Source organism: Anabrus simplex, chromosome 5 (assembly GCF_040414725.1).
Source record: "Anabrus simplex isolate iqAnaSimp1 chromosome 5, ASM4041472v1, whole genome shotgun sequence".
NCBI lineage: Eukaryota > Metazoa > Arthropoda > Insecta > Orthoptera > Tettigoniidae > Anabrus > Anabrus simplex.
In genome coordinates, this window is record NC_090269.1 from 4369072 (window position 1) to 4382070 (window position 12999).

General features: G+C 40.8%; 1 protein-coding gene across 2 annotated transcripts in view; it reads right to left on the reverse strand.

Annotated features, from left to right (window-relative positions):
• The window catches only part of Trpm (transient receptor potential cation channel, subfamily M), an 819353-nt gene extending 814484 nt beyond the window's left edge, over positions 1-4869 (reverse strand). The window contains exon 1 of one of the 2 annotated variants that reach the window (XM_067146725.2): positions 4678-4869. In XM_067146725.2, the coding sequence (XP_067002826.1) occupies positions 4678-4767 (90 nt within the window). In that variant the 5' untranslated portion in view covers positions 4768-4869. The remainder of the gene's footprint in view (positions 1-4677) is intronic. The other variant, XM_067146726.2, reaches the window with a different exon arrangement.
• Between the last annotated feature and the right edge of the window lie 8130 nt (positions 4870-12999).

Sequence of the window (12999 nt, forward strand, 5' to 3'; positions counted from 1 at the left end):
CTGTTCATTTTAGGAAATGTTTAAAGGATAAATGTTAAAAGAAAAACTCGCCACGAAGATTCCAGGAGTAGAAGTTTTGTATATTCATTTGTCAATGATGGAGAAAAGAAGATAATCTGTAAAACCTTCTTTCTTGGAACACTTGGTTATGATCCAAAAAATGATAAAGCTATATTTAACACACTAAAAGAAAGTGACATTATCCCAAAACCAGACAAGCGTGGGCAGCACCCTCCTGCAAACAAAACTGACACAGCTATTAATCCAGATCACATTATGAAATACAACCCATGCGTCTCTCATTATCGGAGGGAGCATGCTCCTTTAAGAATGTATTTACCTTCTTCTGAAATTAACATTGTTACAATGCATAAAGACTTCACAAAAGAAAATCCGAGAGTGAAGTGTTCATATGATAAATATCGCTCTGTTGTAGCAGATATATGAACATTTCATTTACAACATTAGGCCATGAGGAGTGCGAAAAGTGCGAGACCCACAAGAACCATGACAATGATCATTACAAAGAACCAAATCCTTCATGCAATCAATGCCAAATTTGATTACAGCACAAAAGAAAATACACAGAAGCTCGCAAATCATACCAGAGCTATATCGATAAAGTAAACGCTTTAGAGTACAATGAGGTAGTGAGTGGAAAAAATGTAGTTTACTCTATGGATCTGCAAAACGTTATTATGTTACCAATGATTGAACAGTTTAAAGAGGTCATTTTTGACAAAAAGAATTGTAGCTTTTAACGAATCCTTCGTTCCTTTAGGGACTCAAACACCTGAAGCCGATTGCATGCATATGGCATGAAGGTTGTTCTGGAAGAAAGAAACACGATATCACAAGTGTTTTGCATAGTTTTTTATTCTTAACAGGGATGCTACCAAGATAGTGATTTGGATGGACAACTGCGCATCACAAAATAAAATAAAAATTGGGCTTTATTTTTCTACTTAGTTTGGCTGGTAAACTCTAAGGAAGTAGAAGCTGAAGTGGTGGAATTAAACTACCTGGAAGCAGGTCACACTTTTATGTCTGCTGACAGCTTTCACCACCAGGTAGCGAAAAATTTAAGGCAAAAGGGTGACTTGATGACTTTGCAGAAGCCGTGCAAAACTGTAATTCTGGAAATGTTTCTGTATCGAAACTCACTAGTCTTTCAAATTTTTTTGATGCGTTCGACTACAGCTCATCTCATGTTATTACGAAGACAGAGCCAAGGCCTTGTTTGTCTGACATTGTACAGGTCACATTTCAAAGAGGAACTTTAAATTTGAAGTACAAAAATGATTATAATGAGGAACCCATTGAATTAATGTTTTAAAAAAAATAGTACTTAAAGAAGAATCAGGTCCTCCCAAGGCCACCTACTAGAAACACTTTAAGAGGTATCAATAAGGAGAAGCAGGAGGAAATCTTCAAAAAAATGGTCCCATTGATGCCAGAGAGTCAACGCAAGTTCTGGGAAAACTTGCCAATGAGACGTACCTGACTTACTTTTAGAATGTGATAATTAGCTTAGTTTAAAGAACGTATTTTAAGCCTTAAATATTTGAGTTATGAGGTCTATTGTTGCAAACATGTAAGTGGTTTGTTCACTATGAATAAGATACATTTCCAAATGTGATATTTGTTATTATCCAGAATATGTTGCTGCCCTTAGATTCTGCCATGACAACTCCTTCAAAATATGAAGGCAAAAAGCAGTAAGTGTAAGTTACTGCCTTTTCCCTTAAAAAGTAATATTCCAATATATTTAGTGCACTAAGCAAAAGAGAAGTAAGTGCATTTACTGCCTTTTGGCTTAGTAAATACACCGATCAAAAGCAGTAATTTTAAAGTAAACTGTGAAAGAGTAATATGTTCCCAAAGCAAACCACAAAATTGATTTTAAAACTAACAAATAGGTATATATAAAGAAAGAATTTTGGGAATGTGACATTTCTAACATAAAAAATATTTCAAAATGTTAAACACTTAAATTGCTGGGTTCCATGTTGAATGCAGTTACGTCTTTTTGGCTTAGGAGCGCAGAGTAGTTGCATAAAAGAGAAAAGATTAACACATGATAGGGTGGCATGGAAGCTACATGAAACCAATACATGGATTGATGATTCAAGCAACAGCATTAAGACTAAATACGAATCCTAAACCTACACATTATAAAAAAGACGGAAACATGCATATAAATACAATACGATGATAATGAATAAACCAGAGCCCAGAGTATCTCGACAATATAACTCTAGAATCCAAACGAATAGCCGAGAAGGGGGAGCTCGACTTTCAGCTGACCTGTTAACAAATGAACAACGATTTTTCACGAATAATGACGAAGATAGCAAACCCTCTATTAAACGAGAGCAGAGCCAAAATCACAAGAGAGGTATATTATCTCTAAACCTGACAGAGTTACGAAGAAGATGCATATGATGTTTCTTACACAAAATTAAATTTTGGGGCCGATGACTTAGATATTAGGCACCTTTAAACAACAAGCATCATCATCATCATCTTCATCATCATCATCATCATCATCATCATCATCAAAATTAAATTTCAAGGCCACAAGGTGCACTTCATGTTAGTTGATCTAGGGCAAGAATTGCCCAAATTTGAGACATACTCCCTGTAAAATACCCCACAAGGTGCACTTCATGTTAGTTGATCTAGGGCAAGAATTGCCCAAATTTGAGACATACCCCCTGTAAAATACCCCACAAGGTGCTCTTCATCTTAGTTGATCTAGGGCAAGAATTGCCCAAATTTGAGACATACGCACAAAATATCGTTGGTCGCAGCTAACCGCACCACAGCAAGTAGCGGAGGAGGGGTAGCAGAGGCGAGGTCATAGACACTGCCGCGCGTCTGGCAGTCTCTTTAGTGTCTGCTAGTTCCTTAGTGTCTAGTCAAATACTAAATGACTTTTAATTGTACTGTATAATGACGCCACACTTCTATTTAATTGTAATGCGTGACTTGCTGAATGTTTTATCGTATTGTACTGAATTAAAATCTCAAGAAACTGTCAACCTTTACCTCTCTGTCGAAAGTCGCCTTTGTTCACAGCGGTCCCGGGTTCGATTCCCAGCAGGGTATTTACTTAACCTCCCTGGCACGGGGACTGGGTGTATCCTCATCACGACGCGCAGGCCTCTCCGGAGGCCACACGCCATTTACCAGCTTGTACATTTTCTTGAAGTTTTCATGTATACAACCCTCCCCACAGCCCCCACCCTCGACAAATTGTCTGCAAAATCAGAGCTACCATGGAGAAGTAGCTGACTGCGGTTCCTCGCTCAGGGACTTGATGCTTACTTTGAGAAAGAGAGGGAAGTCCCCCCAGTTTTCATTACTGTGCTGATGGCATCTCATGAGGAACACTGTAATTATGTAGATGTTAATACGAGGAAAGGTCTTTCTTGGGTTTTTAGATCAACAAGTTTGTACATAATGGTTACAGATCTGTTCAAATGCTAAGGTTTGCAGCAAGGATGTAAAGCAGGGGACATATAAATCCCTGGTAAGACCCCATACAGAGCATGTTTCTAGTCTATGGGACCTTCACCAATATCCAATATCCAATATCCAAACGAAGGGACCACAATTTGTTCTGGGTAGTTTCCGACAAAATAGCAGTGTTACGAAATTTTCGCAAACTTTGGGCTGGGAAAACTTGGGGAGTAAGGAGACGAGCTGCTCGGCAAAGCGGTACGTTCCAACCTGTCAGTGGAGAGAATGACGTGGCATGACATTAGTAGACGAATAAACGTAAATTAAGTTTTAAAGTAAGAAAGATAATATGAGGATAAAGTTAGAATACAAGAGGAAAAATGAAGGCAAATATTCATTTATAGAGGAGGGATTACGGGTTGGATTTATTGGAGTTGTTCGACAGATTTCTGACTTTTGTGAAATAATTTAAGCAAAGACTAGATAAACAACAGATAGAGAATCTGCCAGCTGGGCGAAAGGCTTAAATGCAGATCAATATTGATTGATTGATTGATTGATTGATTGATTGATTGATTGATTGATTGATTGATTGATTGATTGATTGATTGATTGATTGATTTCAGATGAGCTTTGAAATATATCTAATCAAAGAGGAAGAATCGTTGCTCAGAGAGAGTGTTACCTTATTCAACATCTGAAGAAAGGATCTTCCTAAGAACACTTACGGCACATGAAACATTACTTCTCTAAAGTTAACAATATCGCGGAGTGATTTTCGAATATTTATAAATTCAAGACTCCTACAATACCGGGCAAAGCTCAATGAGATCCGATTAAATACATTCAATTGATACAAGTATTCAGAGAAAAAATCACTAATCTTGTAGGGTTCTACAGTAGGTCACATATAATGGTATTCGAATGGTTTTTTTTCTATTTGCTTTACGTCGCACTGGCAGAGATATGTCTTATGGCGACGATGGGATAGGAAAGGCCTAGAAAGTGAAAGGAAGCGGCCGTGGCCTAATTAAGATGCGAAAAAGTGTGAAAATGGGAAACCACGGAAAACCATCTTCAGGGCTGCCGACAGTGCGGCTCGAAGCCACTATCTCCCGATTACTGGATACTGGCTGCACTTAAGCGACTGCAGCTATCGAGCTCGGTATTCGAATGTGTACTAACTAGACGTCGTCAGATATGTTGACTCACCTGAGGGCCCCTGTAAGAAGGCTCAGGTCCAGCAATTAGCACCTCGGGGAACTGCGCAGTCGCAGTCACGATGGACTGGATCATCGCCATGACGGAGATCAGAACAGCTCCTGTCTATCAACGTTCAAACCGACGTAACTCGTGGCGTTCATATCGACACTTTCCATCACCGCCAGTGAACCAACTTTGAGCAGCCAAATTCTGTTCAACAACGTCAGTTTCCTTTGCAGACCAAGGCTGCACTGATCTAAGGTAGTTATGTTGAGGCTGTAATTCCTTCAGGCCACCTTCTGCTATCTGCGGTCGCATAAATCAGCTTCTCAAACAACAACGTAATGAGCTGTAACTCAGTCTTGTTCACTGACGCAGACTCCTTACGGACAAACAAGAACCCAGTAATGGATGCGAGATCACTTGCTATCAGCTTACCTAAGGATCATGGAAGGAACGTTTCGTATTCATGCCTATCGTAGCTCTTCCCTTTCTTAGTTCTTCCAGACTTATTCTTCTTCTATTCCTCTTCAATAAAGTGTGAACAAAGGCTGATTGCCCAGTCGTATTTCCCTTTAAATCAATAATCAAACACCACCTGAATTCCTGATGCTGCTATTTTAAAGCTCGTCGGCATTATGTGTAAGGAGGAAATTCACGAACTTTTTCTTCCATACCTGGTATCGTAAGCTTTTGAGGTTTTATGAGTACTCCAATAATTGAATCTGTTTGAGGACTCGTCAACTATACATGCTTTACTATTCACAAGAATCTATCTTCATCTACCTAGTTGTAACATTTACATTCAGTTTACACTTATGGCAGAGTGTTAATACTTCGTGGACTCAAACAGTAAGTACTTCTAACTAGGCTCTGAACCCATGAGACTTACTCATAAATCAATGAACATTCAACAAAGTGTCTCAGTTAACAGTTCGGCGTTCATCACTCTTGTTTGTGAACCGAAGCAGCAAGTTCTTTGAGGACAAGAGTAGTCAAGACTAAAGGATGGAACTTTACAGTGAAGACAGATGCTGATTATATCGTATCTGACAGGTTTCAAAGCCCCAGTACGACATGGCATCTGCTTTCATCGTTTTTTCCCAGATTTAAATCTTCGTAGGATGCGACTGGTATGACACAATGACTTATAAGGAAACTAATCTTACTAAGTTTCTGTCCATGTAACACAAATGAGGAATACCACATACAGGTATCTCGATTGCAAGTTCAATTTAATATAGATTTATCTGTTGCCAATACAAAACTCGTCGTAGACGTTATGATGAACAGCATCGCAATCATAGCTGGGAGATGACGTCAATTCACGTTTATCCAAGGAAACAGAGTTAAGGACGAACGAAATCTTGCGATGTTTTTCAAAACTTGACGGCTCCGTTGAGATGCCTTCAATTGCTGTAGTGTAGTGTTAGTCTGTCCTATTACGCAGACTTACTCATAGTCTGATCGGTTGGTAGTGGAACATCTAATATGAATAGGGCCAGCAGTTATTATTGTTTTTACGTGATCGCATTTACGTCGCAGAGCCAGGAATCGAAACCGGTCCTCCGGGTGTGACACTTAATCACACTAACCACTACACCACAGAGGCGGACTCATAGCCCTTGCAAATTTGAAAGTTAATCTTCCTTGTCAGAGACAAGCTCTGAGAGCTGTTGTTTATAACTGAAGGCTGTAACTATTGTTATTTCTATTTAATCTATTATTCTATTAGAAGAGCTATGTATATACGAAACAGAGTCCTGTATATATGTAAAGAACGAAATGAGTGAATAAATATTACTACTATATGACATAATTAACTCACAACGAGAGGCCAAACCCTGTGTCCAACTGATTTCGATGAGCTTCAATAAACCTCATGGGGGACACTCAACAGTAACTCGTGTATAAGGGTTTAGGTTAATATGCTTTCGTTTCCGGAATAATTGAGGACAAATGTCATGACGCAGGATCCGCTTCGCACCAAGTGGAGGTGACAGTAGACTAAAAGGCGAAGAAATTTTACTTACAACTGTCAGGTCCGCAAGCTAATATTTCCCGAAAAGTTAATGAATCCCCGATTCCAATGCAACGCATATTACAGACCTACTTGTCTATGAAACGTCGTTATACTCGTATTTTCTTGTACAAAATACGATTTGAGGCAAGGTGAGATACGAGTAAAAATATTAGGCAAACTGCAGTGAACTTTATTTTCCACCTCAAATTCTGTATATATATATATATATATATATATATATAGAGAGAGAGAGAGAGAGAGAGAGAGATATCCAGCAGTAACTGTGAGATATGTAAACCCCTGTTAATTTCAGGTAGACCGAGCTCGATAGCTGCAGTCGCTTAAGTGCGCCCAGTATCCAGTATTCGGGAGGTAGTGGGTTCGAACCCCACTGTCGGCAGCCCTGAAGATGGTTTTCCGTGGTTTCCCATTTTCACACCAGGCAAATGCTGGGGCTGTACCTTATCTAAGGGCACGGACGTTTCCTCCCCATTCCTAGGCCTTTCCTGTCCCATCGTCGCCATAAGACCTATCTGAACGTGTGCAGCACAGTGTTCAGAATGCAATACAGTATTAGGTTCTACAAAATACATGTCAATCAAGGCACACCTTCATTGACCGCACTGGACACTCTTGCTGGTTTGAAGAAACTGGTGCCTTCCTTTGACATTAATTTATTTAATAATCACCTCACACAGATCCCTCAAATGTTCGTAATATGCAGATCGTTGTTATCTTCAACGTATTTAATGACAATCTTGAGATAATTTTACAACGTTTTGGCTTAGGTTTAATAACATCAGCTGATTAATCCCTTTCAGAGCCTTTTGCACTCGTAACCCACCTTTATATTGTAATTGTATTTATCTATTATTACTGAACAGCTGCCCGTATGAAGCGAAGTCTGGACTAATGGGATCCAGATTAATGAGGTTCTACTGTTTATGGATTGACTGCTTCACTCACGTGAAAACCAAAACAGAGTTCGCCCTTATTACATGCAGCGTCTCAAATGTGCTGGACAAGCAGTTCTACTATCAGCGCCGGTTTACGTTACAGTCTGCACGTGCTTCTAGCGCTGTATGTCAGCGAGTTCCAGCTCCTGGGTCAATGGTGCCGCATCTGAACACTGTGTACAACATTTTTATCAGTCAGACGCGAACGAAAATAAATGAATTAATAATAAGTTCTCGTCAACAAAATAGTTAAATATCAGAGGATAGAATTAAAAAGGTCACGCACACGACATTTGTATGTGCAGCAAAGGTATTTGGTAACGTAGACTGGATCGAGATACTTGAGATTGATTCAAATCGAAGGCTATGAAAAGGAAGCAGCTCTCCAGAAATGAGTGATGCAAAGGCTGCTGCAGTTAGTTCCAACTGACCGGTAAGCAAAATCAAACATGAATTAGCAAAAGGAATCCCAGTTCAAAGACAGGGAATCGAATCTCAAAACAAATTCGAATTATTTTGTGTTACTTCGTCTGAGTCTGCAGAAGAGACGATGTGAGAAAATTGCTGAACATTATGGGCAGAGCCTTGAGAAGGATTGCCAAGGTGAAAATAAACTACCAGTATTTCAAAACAGAAGTAATGGAATGCAGTCGAATGAGATCAGTTCACGCAGGAAATATTAGACTAAGAAGTAAAGTCAAAGTAGATGAATGTTGTTACTTTGGTAGTAGAATAAGTGACGTTGGCAGAAGTGAGGAGAACACAAAACACAAGAAATGTGCTCACATTGAGCATTGATATTGACATTTGGAGCCTGGCACAACCAGCTCAGAAGGAAAGAGAATAGAAGCCTTTGAAATGTGGTGTTACAGAAGAGATGGGTAGATCGAATCACATGGAAAGACAAACTGAATCAATTTGATGAGAGGAGAATGATTTCGCGAAGACGAGAAGAAGAGGGGGAAGTGCAGGGCTACATCAAGACAAAGAGATTAGAGTGTAGAAATGGAAGGGTTAGCACAACAAAATCGAGGGAGTTGTCCGTGCGGTTAGGGGCGCGCAGAGCGAGTTCGGGCTCTACTTTTGGCAGCCCTGAAGATGCCTCGTCGCCATGACACCTATCTGTGTCGGTAACTACACTGTTGTATACATTTTATACTCCGATCAATTCTATTCCACCTATGGCCGATCTAGAATAAATACAATTGTATTCCAGATATGCCTTTAACAATCTTGCAAATATTTTTGTTTTGAAGACAAATATGATGTTCTGTCATAGTTCGCAAATTTTACGCTTTTCTGATTATTTTTCTTGCACGTACTGGCATGTGATCGTGAGTATACCTATTCATTTTTAAGGAAATATCCTTATTCATTAGATTCAGTGCGGTATACGTGTTTTTTTCTCTATTTGCTTTACGTCGCACCGACACAGATAGGTCTTATGGCAAATATGGGATAGGTAAGGTCTACGAATAGGAAGGAAGCAGCTGTAGCCTTAATTAACGTACAGCCCCAGCATTTGCCTGGTGTCGAAATGGGAAACTACGGTAAACCTTCTTGAGGGCTGCCGACAGTGGGGTTCGAACCCACTAACTCCCAGATGCAAGCTCACAGCCGCGCGCTCCTAGCCGCACGGCCAACTCGCCCGGCATGGCGTATACTGAGGACTCCCAAGCCTATCGGTGAAGCCAGCCCAAACCTCAAATGAAAACAGCAACACTCTCAAATATAATTTCATTTCATTTGTCAGTCATTAATCATTGCCCCAGAGGAGTGCGACAGGTTTCGACAGCTGGTACAATTCCTATCCTCGCCGCGAGATGGGGTGCTCCATCATTCCATTCCTGGCCCGGTAGAATTAATGGAAACAGGCTGCGGATTTGCATTTTCATTGCAATGTAAGCATCTGTCACATTGTCCCATTTACAAAACTTGAAAGCAATGAGAATAAACGTCGCACGTATTACTGCGAGCAAGGCATCGGAGACTGATCTCGCAGCCCAGGCTCTGCGTCCCTCTCCCCTCGCCTCACGTTGCGCGGCTTGCTGCTGAATGTCCGATAAGTGCTGGGACAGAGGGTATAGGTGTGCTAGGCTTCTCTCCGTCGCATCGCCACTGTTAGCGTTACTCATCGTATATAGGCCTACTTCCTCACAGATAACAGAGCGCTGGTATTTCACTCCCCTTTACTTCTACATTCTTGTAAGAAGTCATTGTTACTACAGGAGTAATATAGGTCTTTTTATAGGTAGATCTGTGACTCTAAAATGAAATGCAATCTTTCAGATTTAGTGTTCTCTTTTGTTGGTGGGAATAGAACCCGTGATCATAGGTCCGACACCACCACTGATCTCTCGAGAAAGCTGATAAACCAGTGAACGATGTGTACGAGCGCTGGTAATGCTGTACAATTCAAACTTTCACAGTAATAATAATAATAATAATAATAATAATAATAATAATAATAATAAAATAATAACAGTGGTGCATGGCATGTACAAAGGCTCGGTGGTGACCTAATGAGGATCCTTTAGTGCCGGGAGTTTCCGCCTTTTCATTTGACCCCCGTAGGCGACCTGCGCGTCGTAACGAGGATGGAATGATGATGAAGACGACACAAACACCCAGCTCCCGTGCCAGCGAAATTAACCAACTATGGCTAAAATTCCCGACCCTGCCGGGAATCGAGCCCAGGACCCCTGTGTCCAAAGGCCAGCATTTAGTCATGGAGCCGCACACAAAATTAAAATATTTCTTTGAAGTCCTTTCCAAGTTTCCATTTTTTCCGTCCATCCAACCCAAGACCTTTGCTCCTGCTGACTTGCCAGTTATGTTGCTATTGTTGTTACAGTGTTATTGTTAAGATTTCTCTGTTGATACTTAATACTGTTGTTTATGCCGATTGTTATCTTTTATACTTATTTAAACTGGTTATTATTAATAGTGTAAAATGGCCCTCCATATGCTGTATCTAATAATAATAATAAGTAAAGAAAGAAAATGAATGGCGAAACCGTCATTAATTCCGAGTTTTCAAGCCCGGGGAAGTAGGAGTACGAGGGGGTTGATTCTGGTAATTGAACCGGAGCCATCGGACCAAAGGCAAGCACTCTATCCATTTAGACACAAAGCCGGACTGTAATTATCTCCACTGATCGGGTGTTGATAATTGACAGTAGCAGAGACAGGCAAGGCAGCCTTGACAACTGAGCAGGCTACTGCGTTGGCTGTGGACCGCAGCACAAAACGCTTAAGAGTTAACGTTCAATAAATCAACCATCGAAAAGGGACAGCCTAGTCTAGTGGTAGTGCAGATCTTGATCCCAGCATATGTCACTGATTACCCTATTTAACAGAATATTTTGTAATCCATAGATAAGGGGCAATGGGAGGGTGTTGAAATGTCAAGAAGAGAATTCTGCAAGATTCTCTAGTTTTTACATTAAACACCATTCTTATCCTGAAAGTTCTTAAAACATCTGGCGGCATGTCTCGTACTGTATACCATGGAGTGTCTGTCACTAGAGTACCCTGCGTGTTGTAGAGGCTACTAAGAGGGGAACTCGCTAAAACATATCCATGATCCTACGGTTCGCGGAGCAGATGTACGAGCGTGATGTTTAAAAGTAGAATCATTTACTCGCTTACCAGACTGTAGACAATCAATGCGCGACTAGAATTCTGAAAGGGTGAGCATACCGAGATGAGTGGCTCAGGTGTCTTTCTGAGCGTAAGTTCTCGGGTTCGATACTGGCTCAGTCCGGTGTTACTTCAGCCCCTTATCTGTCACGTAAAAGAACGCCCGCTGACACTTCGATGTCTCCAAAACCCGTAAAATAATTAGTGGGGCGTAAAGGCAATGTTATGATACTCCTGAGAATGTTAAGTGAAGAGGGTCATTGAGTTCGTCTCGAGGTGACGGGCGCTCTCTATAAATAAGCTAGAGGCATGTCCTCTGGCGAACTGCCACAGGCCCTTCTCGTGTGCTTCCCATTACTGGACCTCAGAGAAATACGAAGGAATTTCGTTAGTTCGTTGCTACAGAATATCCAGATTGACCCAAAAGTCCGTCAACACTTGACGAGGCAATATTTCACGGAATATTGGAAGTAGAGAGGTGACAATTGACACACATGATTGGTATGACATGGGGTTTTATTGACACCAAAATTAAGTACACAAGATGACCAACAGATGGCACTGGACAGCAACGTGTGAGTGATGGTGCAAGAGACCCCTGTACGGTATGAAGGAAGGGCGTAATAGGGCACTGTTACTGAAAGTGTCACTCGCTTAGCAACCCGCTAAGTACAGAATGTATTGCGGGTTAGCATAAGCATTCACCTCCAATTACTGCAGTGATCATTTCATGATTACTCAAAGTTGGCTGAACTTACAGACCTACTAATATCTCATGATACACGGGCAGGTAATTCCATACAGAATAAAGTAAAAATGAGGAAAATCGGTCCAGTAGAACGCCCGGACGGATTTGCAAAATCTGTATTTATCGAACTCTTTTAGTATACAGATTATTATTTTAATTATTAGTAAAATTTCGGCTGCATGGCTGAATGGTTAGCGAGCTGGCCTTTGGTCACAGGGGTCGGGTTCGATTCCCGGCAGGGTCAGGTATTTTAACCATCATTGGCCAATTCCGCTGGCAGGAAAACTAGGTGTATCTGTCGTCTTCATCATCATTTCTTCCTCATCATGACGCGCAGGTCGCTTATGGCCGTGGGATCAAAGGACCTGCATCCGGCGACTCGAACTTGTCCTCGAACACTCCGGGCACTAAAAGCCACACGGCTTTTTATTTTTCATTTCATTATTATTAAAATATTATTGATAAGCAATCGAAATTAATTCAAAACGCCAAACATTTACTTACAATAAAAGCTGTTGAGCGACTGCCCACATTGTCAGGGTCTGAATAAAATACACGATACGAAAATAAAGTTTCGCCCTCATTTTAATAGAGCAGTTCATTCGTCTAAACAAACTGTCTAATATTCTACACAATTAGAGCGTGGTGATATAAAATTGTTACATTTTGCTCAGTCTGGCGACCCAGCCCCTAGTTCTATTATGAGTGTACAGCGCGTTAGATTGCAATTTAAAAACTCAATTGCTGAGCGAATGGAAGTTGTCGCTTGTATTGTTAGACTGAGCGGCGCTTTATTTTTGTATTGAGATTGTCATCGATCGGAAGGCGAGACTGCAGTAACACAAAGCTCACCTTGTGCTGAATTGAGGAGAAAATCACTTAATCAAATCAATAACGCAGCCAGCGTACAAGCAATCTTCATGTTTCACAACGTTGTGAGCAGATGAATTTGCTTTCTACTC